The sequence below is a fragment of the Lytechinus variegatus genome, chromosome 2 (genome assembly GCF_018143015.1).
Source record: "Lytechinus variegatus isolate NC3 chromosome 2, Lvar_3.0, whole genome shotgun sequence".
Classification (NCBI taxonomy): domain Eukaryota; kingdom Metazoa; phylum Echinodermata; class Echinoidea; order Temnopleuroida; family Toxopneustidae; genus Lytechinus; species Lytechinus variegatus.
In genome coordinates, this window is record NC_054741.1 from 31,929,910 (window position 1) to 31,954,023 (window position 24,114).

At 35.6% G+C, this 24,114-nt stretch overlaps 1 protein-coding gene across 1 annotated transcript; it reads left to right on the forward strand.

Annotated features, from left to right (window-relative positions):
- The first annotated feature begins 1,534 nt into the window (after nt 1-1,534).
- LOC121407864 (deleted in malignant brain tumors 1 protein-like) lies at nt 1,535-23,262 on the forward strand. The gene is made up of 7 exons (XM_041599095.1): nt 1,535-1,804; nt 11,543-11,854; nt 13,158-13,481; nt 14,675-15,002; nt 15,648-15,976; nt 18,733-19,062; nt 21,087-23,262. The coding sequence occupies exons 1-7, from the start codon at nt 1,696-1,698 to the stop codon at nt 21,599-21,601; spliced, it is 2,247 nt and encodes a 748-aa protein (XP_041455029.1). The 5' UTR covers nt 1,535-1,695; the 3' UTR covers nt 21,602-23,262.
- The last annotated feature ends 852 nt before the right edge of the window (nt 23,263-24,114 follow it).

Genomic DNA, 24,114 nt, shown 5'->3' on the forward strand with positions numbered 1-24,114 from the left:
AAATTTACTGTATCTTAAAAAATATTTGAGATATCAAATAAATGCGTATATGTTATGACCCTTCATCAAATTGCTTTGTCATCACGAGCTGAAAATATTTGGTCATTTTTCCCCCAAAAAATCTCCATATTTTAGACAAGCTGTTAAAGATAACATCTTGACAAAAATATAATGTTTGTGCTAGTTACTTCTTAACACAAACGTTTCAGATTACACTTTATTGTTCTGTGGTGACATATCATGACAGAAAATGTTACTATAAGCATAAATTTTACATTTATATATTTCTATGCATTAAACGATGTTTGAAAATATAACAAACAATAGAATACACTTGGCCTAAATATTTCATTTTTTTCTTCAAAATAAATTCCACATGAAATATACTTTAATCCCAACAGCATTCCCAACTATATGTGAAAGCGCTCTTAAAGGTCAAGTCCACCTCAGAAAAATGTTGATTTGAATCAGTAGAAAAAAATCAGACAAGCACAATGCTGAAAATTTCATCAAAATCGGATGTCAAATAAGAAAGTTATGACATTTCAAAGTGTCGCTTATTTTTAACAAAATAGTTATATGAACGAGCCAGTTACATCGAAATGAGAGAGTCGATGATGTCAGTCACTCACTATTTCTTTTGTTTTTTATTGTTTGAATTATACAATATTTAAATTTTTACGAATTTGACGATTAGGACCTCCTTGCCTGAAGCACAAAATATTAAAATAATGGAATTCCACGTGTTCAGGGAAGAATGAAACTTCATTTCACTTAACAATGACGAGAAAATAAAAATATTTCATATTTCATATTTCATATAATAGAATACAAAAGAAAGAGTGAGTGAGTGATGTCATCAGTTCCTAATTTGCATACCGACCGAGATGTGCATATAACTGTTTTGTGAAATGAAGCGAAACTTTAAAATGCTATAACTTTCTTATTTTACATCCGATTTTGATGAAATTTTTAGTGTTGTGCTTGTTGAATTTTCTCTTTTTATTCAAATCAAGTGTTTGTTAGGATAGACTTGTCCTTTAATGGTAGTATTTATATTTCTGAAGAAAAAGTAAATTTTACCGATGTTTTGCAAGCGAACAAATTTCACTGAATTTCATGGGTTTATACCTTTTGCCTCAACTGTATTATATGCCAAAAGGAAGACTTTTTTTGAATTATGTATGTATATATATATATATATATATATATATATATATATATATATATATATACCAAGCTCATGTTAATGTGGGTTTTTTAGCAATCAAGATAATTCCATTACGTTTTGGATTACTTTAAAAGAGAAACCCCGTACTCAAATGTTCTTATTTTCTCCCCCAGCTTACAACTACAAGCCGTCCTCCAATAAACTGGAACCACCATCATTATTATACGGCTTCAGCATGGGTGCCTGAATGGTCATAATTTGACGTCATGAAGTCAAATTACGTAATTCAGGTCAATTTGTTTGCTCTGATTCTGCTTCAGATCCTCTTCGCGCGATATACCACCAATCAATTCTATATATAGTACAGTGTAATATCCCGTGTAAATATATCGTCGTGCGTATTGTGATTGTCTTGATGATTTATTGTACACCAAACCCGAATACAAAAAGCACCTTCACGTCAGGTATATACACGCAATAATATAGACCAGACTCTCTTTGGAAGTGACACTTTGAAGTGGAGTATGGATGAAGATGTGTTAAGGAAACTCTCAACCATTATTACTGTCTTTTTCTTCGCCTCATCTTCTAAACTATTTGGAACAGTTGCAGTTCTTGCTCAGGGGGAATACGGTATGTATATTATATGACATTCGAAATCGGTAATCATATGCCAAACTCTTCTTACCGTGTAGTGTATATACTCGTTATAATACGCACTGAGCTGTTCCAATTGCATGAAGACTTTGGTATGATATCAATCTAGTTTCTGGTGAAAGTTTGGAATCACATTCAAATATGTTTATCTACATACCATCCCCTGTGGAGGTTAGGCCTATAAAGGCTATATCATTCATATGTAGATTTTGTAAAACACCTAAATATATATTTTGTCGCTTCGAAGCCATAGAGAAAGCATGGACATCTGATACATGAATACATGTTGATTAATATAATGTCTCTCTCCATTTTTTAAAGAATCTTAAAAGGAAAAGTATACCAGTTAGTCCCGCAGTTAGATCAAGATCATCGCCATCTTGCCGTTTAATATCATGTATATCACGACCATCATTGGCCTCTTGCTGACATACATTTACGTCGGGATTTACGTATACATTTGCTGTCTGTATAGCCTCTAGCAGAAGCAGCAGCAGTATATGAGCAGTTTTTGTTACACCAATGACCGATAGTAGTAGTAGTAGTGTTAGAAGTAGCAGTAGTTGTAGTAAATAAGTAGTAGTAGGCAGTGGCGTAGACAGGTCCTTAGACCTGGGGGGGGGATGATCCCTCCTAGCTGGGTCATATTATATATATATATATTATATATATGTATATATACATACATATATATATATATAAAATAAATAAAGTTACACAGATAACGTGTGGTTCATCAGTACTTTATTAATAAAGTACTGATGAACCACACGTTATCTGTGTAACTTTATTTATTTTATTTCATGCTCTGCCTCATCACAGACATCGAGCACTCTTCTTTACAAGCAAATCAATAAAGTACTGATGAACCACACGTTATCTGTGTAACTTTATTTATTTTATTTCATGCTCTGCCTCATCACAGACATCGAGCACTCTTCTTTACAAGGATAGCATTCACCAAGTGTATATATATATATATATAATTAATATATAAATATAAAGAATGAAGGAGATAACGTACTCGATAAAAACAAAATATCATGGGCCAAAGCAGACGAGTTAAAGATAACAAAATAACACGATCTGCCTCATGGATTATCTCGTGTGTCTTTTAATCACTTTGCTTTCAGCAATAAACAGGGCATCCAGTAATAAACAAACTTCCTTGCACAGTTTTCATGGCAGTAATCTTTTGTTTGATTAATGACAATGAGTAAAGATGATCATAAGAGAAATGTCATTTGTCGGATGTCTAGTTATCATCTTGGTCATAACAGTCCTGCTAAACATGATCTAGAATAACTAATATTCCTTATTTTACTAGTATAGTAGTATACTCTTTTAAAAGTAGCGATATTGTTAATGATCAAACGAATGAATCAACAACTAAAGGAATAAACAAATAAACAGCCAAATAACTAAAAAAAATATCAATTACAATTATAGTAATAGGGGTAAAATAAAAACAGCTCAACATTATATTTCTTATCCACGTGCAGATATGCGGACACTAAAATGATAAGCACACTCTGTTTAAAATTACCATGATTACAAAGGCTTGATTGAAATAAGTATGGAAATGAAATAAACCTCACCGGGTTGTCGGAAGTAAACTGTATAGATAGTAACTTGTTATAATTTCGATTCATTTCTTATTATGTACCTTGTTATGATGATTATGATAAAAACATAGGTAAGGAAATGTAACAGTTTATAACCTTCAAACCTAGAAGACTGCGCACGTACAGAAATCACTGGTATAAGTAATTCCAAAATACATTGCGCCAAAAATATTGAGTGAAAAAAACCTCGGATATCACTGAGGCCATCCAAAATTTGCACTTTCATTCCAAAATCATTCATTTACTAATTCGCTCCTTAGAGACTGAAAATTTTCACCTTTCCTTTGCAAAGTAGGGGTTGAGGACATGGCCAGCAGGGAAAAGGGTCAGTGTATGTGTATAGGTAATTTCTTATTAATTCGTTTGAACAGTGTTAATGTGTTATGAAAGCAATTGCTCTGAAAGGGAGTGATTAAGCGACACTTTCTTAAATCTGTAATGAAATATTTGAACTTATCTCCTTTGCAAATACATAATTATTATAAGGAAATGTACTTGGTGAAACTCTGAATAACGATCCTTAAATGTATATGACGACGCAAGACAGTTGTTATTACTTAAAACTTGCAAGTTGTAAATGCATATAAGATGATTGACTCTGAATAAAAGTCCAATTTTGATCATGTTTGTCATTGCTGTACGTTATGATTATTACTGCTATTATTATTGATTGATTTTAACTAGCATTCATTGCTTTATTACTGTATAGTTTTGCTTCTTCCCCCACAGAAACCTGGGGGGGGGGGATGATTGTACACACCATCCCCCCCACCTAAAATTCTGGGGGGATGCATCCCCCCATCCCCCCCCGCTATCTACGCCCCTGGTAGTAGGAGTAGTAGTAGTAGTAGTAGTAGCAGCAGCAGCAGCAGCAGTAGCAGTAGTATAGGCCTAGTAGTAGTAGTAGTAGTAGTAGTATATAGGAGATGGAGAAGAAGGAGGAGGAGAAAAAGAATTTTGTATAGCTTAATACTCAACTTTGTATTGCAACTGCAGGAGAACAGGAAAAAATGTATAATGAAGTAACTATTAAAGGAATCAAATCTCTACAGGCAATAAAAATTAGTTTATGTGACTTAGAAGTAGTAGTATATAATAATATATCGTAGATGTAGTAGCAGTAGTAGTCATAGTAGTATAGTAGTAGTAGTAGTAGTAGTAGTAGTAGTCATAGTAGTAGTAGTAGTAGTAGTAGTAGTAGTAGTAGTAGTAGTAGTAGTAGTAGTAGTAGTAGTAGTAGTAGTAGTAGTAGTAGTAGTAGTAGTAGTAGTAGTAGTAGTAGTAGCAGTAGTAGTAGTAGTATAGTATTATGTATACAGTGGCAGACCGTGACCCGGAGGAGACAAAGCATTGGGGGGGGCACAGTGTTCACAAACAATGCTGTGCCCCCAATGCTTTGTCTCCGCTGGGTCACGGTCAGCTACTGTATGTATATTATGATTATTATGACTAAAAAAGGTAAAGCACTCAATACTCGAAGAAATATAATACATATTCCATTTTTATTTTGTTGTAATTTTTATGAACGGTTTTCACAAGGTGTTTGGACGTTGTAGACGGAAATTGAAGGTTTCCTAAACGTTCCGGAAAAGTTCGTGAAATGTTTTTTTTCTTTTTCTGAATGTTTTATAAACGTTACAGGCGGTTTTTAAAGTTTTTTTTTTAAACTTCCACAGAACCTCCACAGGACGTTTAAGATTTTGTTGAGTTATTACGTTCAGGTCCTTAAATTTTTTTAAAGTTTTATATTGGTTTTTAAAATAGTAAAAAAAAAATAAGAAGCGTTATCCAAACAACCAATCGAAACGTTTTGAAACGAACGAAAGCCTTTCACTAATGGACGTCCTTGAATCAATGCAGAATATACTGAAGGTTTGATAGTTTATAAATGAAGTAAGTTCCGGAGAATTCATCAGTTATTTTCGTAGTATGCGGGGTAGAATGAACCTTATTTCATTTTCGGTCTATATCGAATCATCGGAATGACGAATCTTTCTTCAGGTAGAAAAATATTTGTCTATTGTTTTGTAAAAAAAAAAGTGTGGTGTTGGGTACGTTCACAACTTGGAAGACCTTATAAGTGGTTATAACACGTTACTCCGAAGATTCGTTTTTTCCCCAAGGTTCGATATTCCATGGTTGATTGATTGATTTTATTTGTCAGGTAACTGTGAACAAGTACAAGAAAATATGAACAGAAGTGTATACCTTGACAGGATTGCCCATGAAAGCCGAGATGGCTTCTAATAGGGTCCTTACATCAGTAATTGAAGACAACATCTATGAAGAAACACCTATAGAAATCTACAAACTACATCAAATAAGTCTAGACCACTAAATTAACACGATAAATTGTAAAAATTAATATATAAAAAGACGAAAACAAATAAGTTTGCCATGAAAAACATTTACGCAGTCAACAAAATATGATTGAAATAATTGTAAAACAGGTTGAGTAAACGATCATTAGTATGAGAATTATACTAATAATCAGTTTTTTAAGTAGCGCTATATAAATGCATCGTATCTAATACAAGATTCATGAATCGTAAAACCTAAGATATGAAAAAGTACAAATAAGTTTGACATCAACAAAATATGATGAAACAATGTAAAACAAGTTGATTAAATAAATCATAACTAAATGGTTACACGATACACATGAAATTAGAAAGAATATCTAACATTACAGAGTGGGGACATTTTTTGAATGTTGTTTTAGTACTCTTTTAAATTGTGTAAAAGTCTTAACCGATTTAACATTAATAGGGAGGGAATTCCAAAAATGTATACAGGTCTATAATAAAATGTGTTACCAATTTGACATTTTCTCATAGGTTATTAGTATTAATCTATAAGGTTCGCCAAGAGAAGGTTTGTTATATCCCAAACGCTTCTTATGGGGGTGTTGCAAGAAACTTCTGATCATTGCAAGTCTATTTTGGGTCCCCAAATCAATCACAAGTCTTGCATTTAATTGCAAGTTTGCATTTGATTGCCAATTTGCTCCTTGAAAAAATGAGTGTAATCTGATTTGCTACAGCTAAAATCGATCTATCAATATTATTGTAAGATTGCAACCGAATATTTGCAATTGATTGCAAATATGTCTGAAGGAGAGCAGCAATATACTTTGGTCGATGAACAGGCTTCGTCCTACAACATCGTTGGAGTAAACAAAACTAAACTAAATATTTTCTTGCAGCACCCACCTCGTCCATCAATGAAGTAAGGTTGTAAAGTTTTCGAGAAAACCTTATCTACGACCTTTGGTCGGAGACTCGGAGTAACAAATCCTATTTTCTTTTCGGATTGAGGAACCCTTTTTTTTCATTTCCGGCTTACTGAAAAAAATGAAATAAATAGATCTCGGAATATCGATCCTATGGAATTATATACAAGAGGAAATAAATCAATGTGAGTTATGTTACCATACTCTTTCCGCATTGGCGGCGGAAGCATAAAATTTAGGGGGAGGGGCTGAAAAAATACTTTCACCCGTATTTTCACTGTCGGTTGCTAACAGCTGTTTTTTAATTATATTTGTTTACGGGGTAGTCTACACTTAAGTCTGTAATTTTAAGTGTATCTTAGTTTTTCTTACAAACATGATGAGATATCCACCCCGTGGGCCCTACCTGATTTTGGTGCCATTGTGTATACTTTTCGAAAAATGGCGCCCCCGGACATGAATGATGAACAGAATAGTATATAAATATTAGTAAACCTTTTATGCGAGAGCGAAGCGCGAGCTGAAAATTTTTCATAGCCTGACCTAAATTTTTGACATTCTAAGCACTTTGGGTAATCGATCAGGATGGGAGTCTTACTAAACATTTTACGCGAATGCGTAGCGCAAGCTGAAAATTTTGGATATTCCAACACAAAACAGGACATTCTATTCAAACACCTTTGACCATGAACACGATGGGTATCACTAGCGTACCTACGGGGGGGGCAGTCTGCCCCCCCCCCTGACGAGCCACAACCCATGCAAAGGACGTATCCCAGCCCCCCCCTGACGAGATTGAAGACCCTTTTTTTTTTTTGCTTGTCAATTTTTTTTGGCGGACGTTTTTGCCCCCCCCCCCTATGGAAAATCCTAGGTACGCCACAGATGAGTATCTATTTAAACAATTGATATGAACATTTTTTATATTTTGACCTAAAATTTAGACATTCTAAGCACTTTGGATAATCATGAAAAGAATAAACTAAACATTTTATGCGACCCAAAATTTGATGTTCTAAAGCACTTTTTGTTTTGTTACCATTAAGGGGATGGGTATTGGGGTATATATATTGATGCGAGCTAACAGATTTTGGTAATCCGACCTAAAATTTGGACATACTGAGCACTTTTGATTATCATGAACAGAATTGCTATCTAACTAAACATACCTTAAAGGTCAAGTCCACCTCAGAAAAATGTTGATTTGAATCAATAGAGAAAAATCAGACAAGCACAATGCTGAAAATTTCATCAAAATAGGATGTAAAATAAGAAAATTATGACATTTCAAAATTTCGCTTATTTTTAACAAAATAGTTATATGAACGAGCCAGTTACATCCAAATGAGAGAGTCGATGATGTCACTCACTCACTATTTTTTTTTATTGTTTGAATTATACAATATTTCAATTTTTACCAATTTGCCCGGGGGGCCATACATTGACGAGTGGATACCATGCGCGACCCAAAAAACACGTAAAAAGGATGTCCTTTTCACGATAGGGCACGTTACGTACGTAACGTGAAAAGGGTGTCAAAAACACAAAAATAATGAAAAAAGGGTATCTATTTCACTAGAAAATTACGTGTTTAGGGTCGAATTTGCGGGGATGATAAAACAAAATTAAAATGTTTTATAAAGGATGTCCTTTTTGCCCCAACACTACGTGTTTAGAGTCCTATATTTGCGCGAGGTGTAGAAGGTGGGGTCGTACTAAACCAAATAAGGTAAAGCCGACAACCAAAGGACCCGTAACAATAAAACATTCCTGTACTTGTTTAGGGGTTCATTTCAGGGAATATTTGCCAAGAGTATCGTTTTGTTTCCAATACTTGTTAAGGGTAGGGTTTCACACGCCAATACTTGTTAAGGGGTGCATTTTCAGAATATGGAAATTACGTGTTTAGGGTGCTTTTCGAGACCCCATGGTCGCGCATGGTATCCACTCGTGAATGGAAGTGCCCCCCCCCCCCCGAGCCAATTTGACGATTAGGACCTCCTTGCCTGAAGCATAAAATGTTGAAATAATGGAATATGGAAATTACGTGTTTAGGGTGCTTTTCGAGACCCCATGGTCGCGCATGGTATCCACTCGTGAATGGAAGTGGCCCCCCCCCCCCCGGGCCAATTTGACGATTAGGACCTCCTTGCCTGAAGCATAAAATGTTGAAATAATGGAATTCCAAGTGTTCAGGGAGGAATGAAACTTCATTTTTCACATCACAATGACGAGAAAATAAAAATATTTCATATAATGAAATACAAAAGAAATAGTGAGTGAGTGATGTCATCAGTTCCTCATTAGCATACCGACCGAGATGTGCATATAGGCCTAACTGTTTTGTGAAATGAAGCGAAACTTAAAAATGCCATAACTTTCTTATTTTACATCCGATATTGATGAAATTTTCAGCGTTATGTTTGTTGAATTTTTCTCGTTTTATTCAAATAAAGTTTATGTTGGGGTGGACTTCGTCACCTCGTTCATGTAAATGTGTTGTACTCTCATACCCCGGAAGGGTCAATAAATTCTATTCTATTCTATTCTACTAAAAGTTGATGCGAGGAGCGGGATGAAAAATAAGTGAAATACTGACTTGAAACGGTAAAACCTGAATCACTGTTTTCTGCAATACATGAAGAGAATACATATCACACTAAATTTGCCTGTGAAATAATGCCAGCGCGTAGCGCTAGCTGATTTTTTTCATATTCAGTACTTTTTGTAAACATGAACAAAATGCAATCATGGAAACTCGAATCGCGAGCAAAATAATCTGTGCACTATTGACTTTGATATATCAAAGTTCTATGGCATCATAGTGAGCATGCAGATTATCTCGGAATGCGGCGAGAAGTGCATGTGAGCGAAATTTTCATTTGTATGTAATGACCCGATATTTTTTCATTTTCCAATTATCCCCTTCCCTTATTTTATTCACATTTATTTTTCTTCTCATCTTGCTCTCTTCTCCTTAATCTTTTTTATTTTATTTATTTATTTTTTTCTTCTTCGTGTAGCGCGAAGCCCACGGTGGAAGTTGGGTCCAGGAAGCAAAGCCCCTGGCAGCTCCAAGCAACAACTAATAAGATTGAAAGAAAAAAAAATCATCACTGACGATGCTATAAATCTGAATTGCAATATTTAATCGTACTCTTTTTTATTTTGATATTTCTTATTTGTTTATTTCATGCATTTTTCTATATTCTGTGAACTTTGTATGTGCCAATCTCCGGACTGTTTTAACAAAGTCTTACTGTGATGAACAATAACCGAGTTGCCTCAGTTTGGGAAATTAGGGGGTTGTAGAAGGGAAAATGAGGAAATGCGAGCTAGCGTAGTGTGAGCTTGGAAATTTGCTCGCATTTTCAGAGTCAGACTCAAATCTCTTTCTTTGAATATTTTTGCGTTTCTAGTCTTTTCACTACTATTCGTTCTTGCAACATTGCACAGAAATTAATTAACAAATACCCGTTCGCCCCGGGAAGCATGGGTGTAGAGTCACCGCCAACGGATATTTATTATTTTTTTTTTATTATGGAGAGATTTGTCCTAAAGTTTTGGTGCAAAAAGACTTTTTTTGTTGGTTGTCAAGTTTTTCTGAACAAAATCGCATTGGTAGCGGGTTAAAAATTTGTGCATTTTTCCATATTAAAAACTCATTTTTCGCTATTCTAATCATTTCTTTGTGTCAGCTGTTCAGTTGTTATCTTTTCTTCTTTCTTTCTTTTTTCTTTCTTTCTTTCTTTCTTTCTTTTTTTTCTATCTTTCTTTCTTTCTTTCTTTCTTCCTTCCTTCCTTCCTTCCTTCCTTGCTATAAAACATTGGAATTCCCTTCCCAATTATATGAAAGGAAATAGGAAACTTTTTGCATTTTAAGAGGAAATTGAAAGAATATCTTTCACTTGAGAGTCAAAAAGAAGATGCAAATGATATGTTATACGGTTGATTTAGCCTGAATACTGACCTAGGTCTTTTCTTTTCTCTACCAGGTATTATGTGTATTTTACATAGTGTGATTGAAGCTTCAATATGTCCTTTCTTCTATTCTTTCTATTTCTTTTATCTCTTCCTATTCTCCTCTTCGTGTTGTTATTGTCGTCACAGTGTTTGCTGTTGTTCTTCTCCTTATTTATTTTCCTTCGTTATCAGTTTCTTCCGTCTCCTTCTACTCCTCGTCCCCACTATTCTTCTGTTGCTCCTCTTCCTTCTCCTTCTCCTTCTTTTCTTCTTCTTCTTCGTTATATTCTTGTATATATCTAATTTATTGTCTATATATCTTATTTATTGGTAATACTAAATTCAGATTTTTTTCCTTCATTTTTAATATGTAAATATTATAATTGAACCATTTTATTATCTTAATTCAGGACCCCACTGGAAATAAGCTTTCGAGCTTTCGTGGGTCATCCTGTGCAAGCCTGTTGTTTTAATGCTACTGTATATATGTTATGGTGACTGGCCAAATAAAATCAATCAATCAATTCCTTCCTTCCTTTCTTTCTTTCTTTCTTTCTTTCTTTCTTTCTCATTTCTTTCTTCCTTTATTTTTCTTTCTTTTCTTGTTTTTTATTTTAGGGAAGACGCGTCCCCGGCGCGTCCCCTCCTGAAAAGTAGGGGGGGGGGGGCGTGTCCCTCTTTCCCCCGCTTATATGTCTTTCCGTCATTGGCCCGAATTCACGAAAAACCTAGCTCCTGGTTTTTGGTAGTTTAAACCCCCTCGGGGTTTAAACCTCCTTTGTGAATTCGGGTCTTTATGTCCAATTATTTGTGGGATATTATACGTAGCGGTAGGGTTTATGTTAGTGGTTTCTTATTTTTCATTTCAATGTTGTCCTTTTATACCTTGATCAGAGGGGGGCATACGACTTGTAGACGGTACGTCAGCTTATGAGGGGCGAATTGAGATCTATCATTCCGGAGAATGGGGCACAATTTGTGATGATTCTTGGGATACCAACGATGGTGAAGTGGCCTGTCGACAATTAGGCTACTCTGGAGTCGACCAGGCATTCCAAGGAGGTCAGTTTGGGGAAGGGTCTGGAACGATCTGGCTGGATGACTTGCGGTGCAGTGGTTCGGAAAAGGAACTGTCTGCTTGTTCTAGCAGTGGATGGGGAGTTCATAACTGCGGACATTCGGAAGATGCAGGACTCAGGTGCTCTTGTAAGTATTTAAGGAATAACTTTCCTATCCACAACGCCTTAACCAGTTAAAAATCCCAACTCTGGCGTATCAAAGAGTTAGGGGTGATATGATTGAAACATATAAACACTTTAATAGTTATGATCAATGTACAGAACTTAATCTAGAGTACTAGAAGAAAAATATATTGAACATACCAGATGTCACAGTAAAAAATTGTTCATACCAAGGACAAAGACTCCAAAATAAAGGAATTCTTTTTATGTTAGAATATGACATGGAATAGCCTAAATAATGATGTTGTCACTGCCCCAAGTGTGCACAGTTTTGAAGCTGCCCTGGATAGATGCTGGAAAAATGAGCCAATAAAATATGACTACGAAAGCCCTGTATCCGGAAGTGAGCCAGCCATCTTGAGGAAAAACCTAGAACTGAATATGTACAGAGGCATAACATGCCTACATTCAGAAACTTCCCTAGGTATCCCTAGGTATAAGATCTCTTTCATCCGACAGAGGGAAAATTTCCTCACTTTAAAGACTTGATCCAACAAGCTACGTTAATTTTGGTATCAAATTCATGATTTGATGTATAAAATCTCAATTTTGGGCGAATCATAAACTTCTCTTGACGATGATTTTCTTTTTTAATTTCATCATTAAAGTTAAGAACTCAATGATGTCATAATTATTAAGGATTTTCTTTATACCGCCTCAAGATCCTGATTATGAGCTGTGTTAGTCATATATATATTTCTGTAGCTTATGACAATTACCTGAACCTGATAAGGGTTTAAGTGAACAATCATACGAATCTGCAATTGTTTATCTTGCCACGTTTTGAAAATTACAGCAAGGATACCCAATTGGACCATTCTTCAAGAATGAATAGTTTAAGATAAAGGTGTAAGAATTAAGTTTATTTCCTGGGAGTTTAAAACAAATATTGGAGTCTTCAGTGACGTGAAAATCCTGTCATACAGATATTTCATGGAGAAGGATCTAACTAAATTTACAAATACTTATAAAATGCATGTGATTTCAAAAGAAATTAAAATACAAACATGAGTGAGAACGCATTATGAATATACAACAACTTAAGTTTATTGTAGATATTGATGGATCGAGGCACATCAAATTTCTTTTAATTTCTGGTTTGCTATACATGTATCATAATATATTTGTTATGTATTACATGCATATTGCATTTGTTTATATGATTTGTGGAGAAAAAGTGAATGAAGTCTTTCTTTGAAAAGAAAACAAAATGAGCATAAGGTATCATTTGTCAGGTTGGGTAAAGACTTGTTTTTCTATATTCTCAGCTATCTCCTTAGGAACCGAGCTGAGACTAGTAGGCGGTTCTTTGTCGAATGAGGGGCGTGTTGAGATCTACTACTCAGGAGAGTGGGGTACTATATGTGATGATTATTGGGATATCAACGATGGTGTAGTTGCCTGTCGACAATTAGGCTATTCTGGAGTCGACCAGGTATTCCAAGGAGGTCAGTTTGGGGAAGGTTCTGGAACTATTTGGCTGGATGATTTGCAATGCTCTGGTTTGGAAGAAGAACTGTCTGCTTGTTCTAGCAATGGATGGGGTGTTCATAACTGCGGACATTCAGAAGATGCAGGACTCAGGTGCTCTTGTAAGTATTAAAATTTCTTTGCTCTAAAGACTTTTGATTCCAACATTCAAACATTTATTTTGGTATGAAATTCATGATTTGATATATAACATCTCAATTTCGATCGATTCATAACTTCCTTTTACGGTGATTTTTCTTTTTAAATTAAAGTTAGAACTCCATATTGTCATAATCAGATTTTCTTTATACCGCTTTATCTAGATCCCGATTATGAGCTCTCTTATCTAGCTTATGAAATATTTACCTGGTGGGTGTTTCATAAAGCTGTTTGTAAGTTAAGAATGACTTTAAGAATTTCGAATGGTGAATCTTTCGTACACTATAATCACTAATGAACATTTAATGGTGAATATCATTTTGCCACATTAAAGGATCAACCGTCATTCTTAACTTATGAACAGCTTTATGAAACGGCCCGGCCTGATCAAACCAGATAAGTAAACTTATTAAAAAATCACACGACTATGCAATTGATAACTTCATCACCCATTAAGAATTACAGTAAGGATACTGAACAGAAGCATTATTCAAGATTGAAGAGTATAATATTATAATATGTAAGAAGGGTGTAAGAATTAGAGGACAAGTCTACCACTACAAAAAGTTGGTTCGAGTAAAAAGAGAAATATCAAACAAGCATTGCACTGAAAATTTCATCAAAATTGGATGTAAATTAAGAAAGTTATGACATTTTAAAATTTTTGCTTAATTTCACGTAATAGATATATTCACATCCTGGTCGGTATGCAAATGAGGGGACTGCATCATCGCCTGCACTATGTTCATTACATGGAATATGATTTATTCTAATGTACTACTCCTTGTCATGTGAAATAAAGTTTTATTCCTCCCTGATTATGTGTAATTAATATTGTTTTAGTATTTTTTTTTTCTAATAACGGGGTCCTTCTTGTCAAATCTGTAAAAATTGAAATAATGTATAATAATATTCAAACAATAAAAAAACAAAAGAAATAGTGAGTGATCAAGGACATCAGCGACTCTCTCATTTGCATATCACTGAGTTGTGAAAAAAAGCGAAATTTTAAAATGTCATAATTTTCTTATTTTTCATCCTATTTTGATGAAAGTTTTAGTGTTAGGCTCCTGTTATATAGAGATTGTCATCATTGTCTTCTACATGAAACAACTAATCAGGTTGGGTAAAGACTTGCTTTTGTTTATTCTCTCAGCTATCTCATTAGAAACCGAGCTGAGACTTGTAGGCGGTTCTACGTCGAATGAGGGGCGTGTTGAGATCTACTACTCAGGAGAGTGGGGTACTATATGTGATGATTTATGGGATATTAACGATGGTGCAGTTGCCTGTCGACAATTAGGCTATTCCGGAGTCGACCAGGTATACCAAGGAGGTCAGTTTGGGGAAGGGTCTGGAACTATCTGGCTGGATGATTTGCGATGCAGTGGCTCGGAAGATGAACTGTCTGCTTGTTCTAGCAATGGATGGGGAGTTCATAACTGCGGACATTCGGAAGATGCAGGAGTCAGGTGCTCTTGTAAGTATTTAAGGAACAAGATCTCTTTCATCTGACAGAGAAAATTTCCTTGCTCTAAAGACTTTTGATTCCAACAATCAAACATTTGTTTTGGTATCAAATTCGTGATTTGATATATAAAATCTAAATTTCGAGCGAGTCATAACTTCCTTTGACGAGGATTTTCTATTTTATGTGCATATCTTACGTGGCTGGAAAGGCAGAGAATGTTGAGTGATGTAATTTTTTTGGGAAAATAGGACTCTGCAATCTGTAGGCCTTGTTACATACGCTTCGAGAATTGAGCCTAGGGCACTCACCTGGAGGAATCTTCAAGGGTGAAGTTTTTAAGATTTAGAAGAATAGGTAAGATAAAAGGTAAGATAGAGAAGAATGAAAATATATCCATTGTAACTTAAAAGGAATCCTGTATGGGCAAGGAATTGTAACGTGACATAAGACGTAACCCTCATTTCCTGATTGGGACTCTGTATCATTCACTGAAGAGGAAAATCTCTCACAGAGGTTTTTGTGGATTTTGACTGAATTTTGTGTGTAATTGTGTTAACTAAAGTAGAATAAATGTATATGTGCCAAAAAATAATTGAGGTAGTAAAGTGACTAAGTCACGTGGTTTAAGACATATTTTTTTTTCAAATCTCTCAGCTAGTTCATCAGAATCCGAGCTGAGACTAGTCAGCGGCTCTTCGTCGAATGAGGGGCGTGTTGAGATCTACTACTCAGGAGAGTGGGGTACTATATGTGATGATTCATGGGATACTTACGATGGTGCAGTGGTCTGTCGACAGTTGGGCTATCCTGGAGTCGAGGAAGTATTCTCCGAAGCCTACTTTGGGGAAGGAGTTGGAAGGATTTGGATTGATAACATGGAGTGTAGTGGCAGTGAGCTGACACTCCAACAATGCCCGAGTAACACCTGGGGGAACCACAACTGTGGCCATTCAGAGGATGCGGGTGTACGCTGTGCGGTATCTGCTTGTACGTATCCTATTGTTTTGCGAGTAACTTTTTTTTATCAATCAGAACTTGACTTGAATGCGCTGGAAAGTTCTGCTCAGACAGAGAGTTGGGGTCTAGCCATTTGCTTGCAGCCTTATACACACAATAGTGGTTCGCCATCCAAACCTATTGTTTGATTAGAACGTTCTCACAGGAAAAAGACATACAGTAAGTCCTTTAAGACAGATGAGAATATTTTCAACATAGACATATACCACACTCACTATATGCATATGATAGCAACCGCTAATTAATACGCATCTTTATCCCGTATACATTGTTAATTACTCTCAGTCATTCTCTTTCACCGGGCTTTTTCTTAGCGAAGATCATTATTCAATGCTATGCTTTTCTCACTGGCACAAATTGCCATAATCATATACTGTAGATGGGGCTAAATGGCAGTTCAGCCCCACTTATAGTAAGGAGTTATGCTTAACTCACTTTCTTTTCTCACAGCGTTTTGCAAAGAGGGCTTATCACCCCAACAACAGTACAGGATTGGCCCTTTATGACAGCGGGGTTAGTTGCGGTTCTAAGAGTATAATAGTCCAGAGTTAAGAATGGCAGTGAGAAAAGAATCCTGGTCAAGTCTAGGACGGTGCTCAGTGCATATCCTATAGGGGCAACGGAGCCAGCGTCCAGTGGGCTTGGGTCACTCGAATTGTATATTTTGATGGGGGTGTGTTTCAGGTATCTCTGAATGTCTTTGCCAAATATTCGGCACTTACTTGCATCACCTTTTTGTTTCCATGCCAATCTTTCATTTTCTCAACTTAGGCTAACATTTTGGCGCCGAAAAAGCCCTGCAGAAATCTTTTGACTTCTGGGTTAACATGAGTCCTCCCTCACTGCATTGAGCCTGAAGGAAAGAACAGCAAGCATGATGTTGTTATTAGTAACTGAGTCCGGGGGGGGGGGGGGGGGGAGCTACAAGGGTAAAATACAGGGTCTTGTGATTTGGGAACTAAAAATATGCCAGGAATTGTGAAAATCATGGTCAACGGATGGGAACCAGCCTTGTTTTTCAATCAGAGATAAGCAGTCATGAATGGCTACCAATATAGTCCGGGATTAGGCCAACAGTAATTTTGTTTGAGAAAAGCCAGTATTTACTTAGCTGGGGTTGTGAAGAAAATTTAGCCTTTGAGAAAAAGGAAAGATTTAGTATGGGGTAAAGATAGCATGGGTTCACGATAAACAGGGCACAAAATAGTTTAAACTTTCATTTTTGAAGTATTCATAATTTTATAAAATAAAATATATCTAATATCCTAAAGGATTTTACACATTTATGATATTGGTATAAGTCGCTTTAAACAAATAATGATAGGCCTATAGTCGAAAAATCTTTCCACTTTAGTGAGCACCACTTCTAAAAAGTTTGTGAAAAATGATTTGCGCACAACTTGAAATAGTTATATGAATAAAATCAGACTTTAATATTAAAGACCTTATATGGGCTTTAGCTAAGAAGATTGATTTTAAGATATCTGTTTCCTTTTTAACTTGTTACCTCAGGCAAAATATCTCCCCTAGAGCCCCCCCCCCCCCTACACACGCCCAGACCATTGCAATAATATCTGCTTTCCATTGTTGTAGTGAGTTGCATAAAATAATAGGAGAAACAGGTGGATATGAAGTATGAAATATAAACCCCCTTTAAAGAGAAATGCCAGTAGTTGCAGAAACACTGATTTCATGAGAAAGTCTGTAAAACCAGGCTTAATTGTCAGTATATCATCGAGGGTCTAGATCTGGTACAGTCACATAAACTAAACTTTATGAAATCTTGAAATCTACGCTGAAAAATATTCACACTGAAGATCACCAACACTGATAAGCAGAAGTGGGACAGTGTATTATTATTGCTTTGAATGTCGTGCGAGACGCTTGACCCGAATCCTGTTCTTATTCAATTACACAATTTCTTCCAGAATCCTTTGGCACATATTCTTTAAGTATACAAACAGACACTTTGGTGGTCATTTCATTGGATTCTATATGAACTCATTTTGATATCGTTACCAAAACTGGCATTTACCTTTGAATGACAAAACTCAATAAAGATAAATGCTGGAGATAACTAGAAAGAAATTTTGTTCATACTGATTTGTATCATTTTATGTTCTCAGATCCAGCTGGAACAAACAACGTAAAAGTTATTTTTGCCCCGTCTTAAAATGACCTTTCAGGCAGAAAGGTTGTTATAAAATGTTACAATGTAATTTCTTTGGTTCCACTGACCCGAAATGGCCTCCAAAAGATAAAACTATACAGCACGGTCACTTCATTTTTTCGCCTTTTCCCAAAATAGTTGAAATTTATCATTTCTGCGGAAGCCAATTACAAAAATGAACAATAGATTCTGTCGAAAAAAGTTAACTGTCAACTAGAAGATGAGTCCAAAGCCTATAATGAAATTTGTGAAAAATTATCCCTAATTAGGGGACTTTTTCAAAGTGTAAACTTATTGATACGCACATAGTGAAAAAAGCATAACTCTCCAAATAATTTGACACAGGATTAAGGAAGATTCCCTTTTACTCTTAATAAGTAATTTTATGTCTTATTGCCATTTATCACTGGAATATGATTGATGACACGCTGTGAACAGGATTCTTTTTGCAAATCTGCGAAACATCTTTTTAAATCATATATTTTTAGACGTCCGTCTTTGTTTTAAATGTAACACTTTTAACTGTACTTCTATTTATGACGATTCTAATTTTTAGCCACGGAAGGGGCAGTGCGTTTGGTGGACGGTCCGAACGACGCAGAGGGACGCTTGGAGATCTTTCACGATGGCCAATGGGGTACTGTCTGTGACGACACATGGGACTTGGAAGAGAGTCGGGTGGTCTGCCAACAACTTGGATTCAAAGGTGAGGGGTATTTCACCACCAGCATTAGGGGCTACCAAGAGGCCACAGGATCAATCTGGTTGGACAGCGTACAGTGTAATGGGGACGAGGGTCAGCTCAGCTATTGCACCCATGATGGTTGGGGAGTACACGACTGCGGACATTCAGAAGATGTTGGCGTAGAGTGTCACGGCCTATCGAGTAAGGATTTTCTTGTAGAGTTTTGGATATTCTGATATCTATGGTCATGCGTCATGAGCTCGCCCCCCAAAAAGGGTGGTGCTGTTCCACAATTTGGCTTCGTGCTATAGTAATTCTTGATTATTTTCAAAACCATCGAGGCTATTCCTACAAATTTAGTATCATTTTAAAGCTGAATTAATAAGGCAATAGCCTGGAAAGTTTCATTGCTGTAGACTTTATAGAACTTGAGTTATAGCTCTCAAGTCAGGACACCAGAGGTGATGAGGGGTGGTGCCGGAAGCGGCGCCTCCGGAAGCGGCGCCGCCTGTACAAAGTCAATGGGAAAACGCAATTTTGGGGAAAACATCAATATTTTTGTCAAAACTTGGCCTAAACCTACAAACTTGGTATCAAATTAAAGCTAACATACTCTACTTTACTGTCTAATGATTGAAAAGTAGGTTTGGCCATGTCATAGACCTATGTGTTAAGGTTGAAACATAAAAATCTGATAAATTTGCAATGTCTTAATTTTGACATTTCTTCCAGATTGACACATATTTGAATGACAGTTATTGTTAGCACTAAACTTGCATCAATTACAAATAAAAAAACACTTCCAACAATTCTGAGGGGATGAAAATACTGCTTAGTATTAAGGCAAATCATCCAAATTATTAACTGTCAAAGGTCAATGACCTTCAAACATCCAGAAAATGTGTTACAAATTTTAGAAGGTTTAGCATTATTTTCTTAAAAGCACCAAGTTTGTACATCCTCACTGATGTCTTATTACACATTCATGTATAAAGATATTTCACTAAATACACACACTGACATTAAACAATAAGTGTCTGTGTGAAATTTTCAAATGGACATAACCTACCTCAAATGCTATCATACCAAATAACTGCATACTATACTTTGGTTTTGAACTCATCAAAACCCGCCATGGCTTTAAACTATCAAACACAGACTATGTGGATATAATGTGTGCAATTGCACTTTAGAAAGTTCTTTCATGAAGCTGCAGTAGTCATATAAATTTATGTATGTTTGTACATACAGCATCTGCAAACTTGTTTCAGTCTTTACTCCTGAACCTATAGACATTGTCTCTTGCATGTCATCATCACTTGGCAAATCATTGTAATAAGAGCCTCAGTAAGCAAATTGTGTAACTTATATTTCAATTGTTACTTTTCCTTTGAATTGTTTATGTACCTACATGTTCCATCAATTCCTTTTAAAATGTTAATAACCTATAAATTCTGATGTACAAGGCAAAGAAAACCCAACAAATGTTGATATTGCAAGCATTATAACACCTGATATATAGTATACGATTCCTGAAACGCATGATTTTTTTTGGCTAAACTCAGGGTCAATTTTCAGATCATTAATTGAACATGAACCCTACACAATTATATATTGTTAGAAAGGTCTGAATGTGTTCTGTCATAATATAGCATTATTTTTGTCATAGGGGGACTACACAAAATTTTATGACAAAAACCATGAGATTAAAAAAAAAGAGAGAATTTCCCTATTCAAGTCCATGTAAAACTGTTGCCTTACACTTAATGTTATTTTTTAGTGCAGATTTGGATTCCTTGTGCAATTTCCTTTCAGAAAATGTATACTTTGGCTATCATAGGGTGTATACTTTGTCAGATAAATGTTTTTAAATTTGAAAGTGCGTCGCGAAAGCAAAAATCACCATGTAACGCAAAAGGGGGCGACCTCATGACGCATGACCCTATATGAAATTGCTGCTATTAACCGGCACCAATCAAGGCGAGGGAACAGGTACCATGTTTGTTTGTTTATCCAAATGAATCGTTGCTGCGTGCAGGGCCATGTGCGTCTTCTGCAGACGGTGTATGTGCTTAATACGACATCACCATCATTACTTATTATCATTATTATTATTATTTATGTTTATATTTTATGTATGCCCTTGTAAAATTATAGCCATATGTATTACATTATGTGAATGCATCACTCCTAAACTCTGCTGTATCTTTTCGTTTTGTACACAGGTAGCGGTCTTTCTGGTTGGGAAATATTTGGAATCGTTGCTGGATGCTTAACAGGGGTGTTCTTTTTCTACCATTGCTGTCTTAAAAAGGGGAAGAACGAATCATCCCCATCGGTACCCACCCAAAGAACAGAAATTACACTAGATGTTACTGGTGGAGATAGAACTCAGGAATCGGGCGATTCTCCTCCAGAGGATACAGGGGAGTTAGCTTTAACTCATTTGGGTGATCCAAACTCGAGCTTACCGGACGTTCCGCCACCAGCTTACGAAGACATCGGAAAATTTTCGACCTTGCAAATGCCGGATTCGGAAGCGTTGTACCCTCCGCCATCCTCTACAGGCTCATTTGTACCTCCTAGTCAACCTTATAACTCAGCATATCCCTACCCACCGCCGCCCCCATCCGTATCATACCCTCCACCACCTCCACCAGAAATCTCAGATGGTTCTGTTGCATATCTTTATTCGCCGCAGGTTCCATCATCAGCAACTTCTTTACCTCCAGCTAGTTAGTCTAGGCAGTACTAAATTCTTCTTTGATTTCAGCCACCGCACACGTTACGACAAGTCTATTTACGGAAGGATCAGCGCATTGCTATTTTTATATTAACAATAGTATATGTTTATAATAATGATATGATTTGATGTTCAGAGTTACTATTAGAATACTGATATCAAAATAATTATGATCAATAAGCCACTAATTACCCCAGAGTGATATCCAATTTGGATTGAATCTGTATACATTTTGTATGACTGTTATTACTTCATTACGACTACCATAAAAATTCTGTAGGCCTACAGAGTATGTTCCATGTTTTAATATTTACATCAAACATTAATTTTTTCCCCAAAAAACGACCGTAGATCAATCGTAAGGTGCGCGGTGGTCATTAGGCTACATCATCAATATAATTATATATTTTTGTATTATTGACGTCTATGCATCCAAGTGTGTGTATATTGTATAAGCATCTATAAAAAAGAAAATAGTATTTACGGTAATGTAATAATTAAAAAATGTTATATGAAATTTTTATTGGTCATTTGTGCTGTTGACATGAAAATTATAATATTTTAATGATTTGTTGAAATGTTTTGTAAACTTTTGCGATTTGGCTCTTGCCAATTTCAGAGCATAATGAATCGATTTAGATAACATGTGGAATAGACAGAGCATCAATTCTTATTTAACTTGGTGCCACAGGAAGGTATAAGGGGTAATAGAGATGAAGGCCCTGGATGGATCAGTTTACTATGTAAATCGCACATTATTTGTTTAAACAGTTTAAACAAGTGTTTAGAATATTTATAATTAAATATTTGAATTTAGAATTTGTTGTTTAAGATTTTGAACACTTGTTTAGAATGTTTAAAGTAACAACTACTGTGCGATTCACGTAGTTAACGGTATTGTTTGAATTATATTTTAACATTGAAAAAAATAAAGTTGGCGGAGTAAATCAAGTCTGCATATTGCCGACTTAACCCAAGACAAGACAAGTAGACAGTGTGGAGGGAAGGAGAAAACCAGGAAAGAATGGCCAACTTTTTACTGTTAAAATATATATATATATATATATATATATATATATAATATTATTATACCATTGGTCATCTTACTGTTTAATTTGATTCATTTAATGTTTTTTTTTCCAACAGTAGAGGGATGGTACAACCTTCTATCAAAATAGTATTCAGATATCCAAAGAGATACATTCATATTGCTGAATGTGTACAGCTGTTGCCTTCTCATTTTTATAATGTCATTTTATATTATATCATAATATATTATGTAATTTATTAATGCCATTGGGAGAAAACTTAGCAACAATCTTCAAAGGAAATCAAAATCTCATGCATAAACCCGCCAAGTTAATCATTTTGTATTGTGCGATAACTTATGATTTATCTTTACTGTTTATTTATCGAAGTAAAAGAACATAACTTAATAATTGACTTGGTTGTTTCTTTTGGTTTTAATTATGTATGCAAAACTAAGGAGACGCTTATGCACTAGATTCCTATCAAACCTCAACAGAAAGGGGGCGTGTAATAGAATTCCTAAGATTGAAAAATAGAAGATTCTTGTCAAAATTAATTGGATTTTATTGTTTTAATTACATTGTTACTGCCTTTGTGACAAGAAACTTTAGAAAGTACTCATTTTGATATGGTATACCCAAAAAAGATAAATTAAAAATAATAAAAATCGTCAGAGGAATGATTTGTCGTTATTCCTATAGGTAATTGACCCTGATTGAGAAACAGAAAATTAGCTAAGGAAGTTTCGAGAAGTGATATTTTTATCTTCAAAATTCAACAGCTAACTGCACTCTAAATGAAGTGTAAGTTTCTTTCTTCAAATCATTTTACCTACTCGTAGGCCTAGATGTGAAAGAAAAAGACTAAAATCTTAACAATTCTGTTTTTTTTTTGCTATTTATGACTTGAACATGTTGAATCATACATTTAACCATTATGCCATTGATTTCTATCTTGAATATACATTGTAACCTTTGCAATCATTCTTTTGACTGCAAGAATGGATTTTGAATAAAGTCCTTAAGCAATCAAAATAATTTGATGATTATTATTTGTTAATTATATGTGGTTATAATGTACTGATAATCATGGCCCGGGAAGTGGGGGTGCTGAAGCATCCCCAAGAAAATCATCATCTTCTTTTCTTTTTCTTCTTCTTTTTCTTTTTCTTCTTCCCCTTCGTTGATTCATTTTTTCTGCCCCCCCTCAAAATTTTGGGTTCACTACGCCACTGACCATTAAGATGATTTGTCTCTCACCTCCCTTGACTGATATATGATTCTATTGTCAAAATACAATGACAGATGAACTGGGTAAAGACTCCCTGGACCGAGAGAGCAGACCAAGGAATGTCTATTATGGGAAGTTGAGACCCAGCAGGGATATTTTTTCGGGATAAAGTCCATTCAGTGGCGTAACTACGGGGTTCGCCGATGGGGGGGGCACTTGCCCCCCATGCCCCCCCCATCGGCGAACCCCCC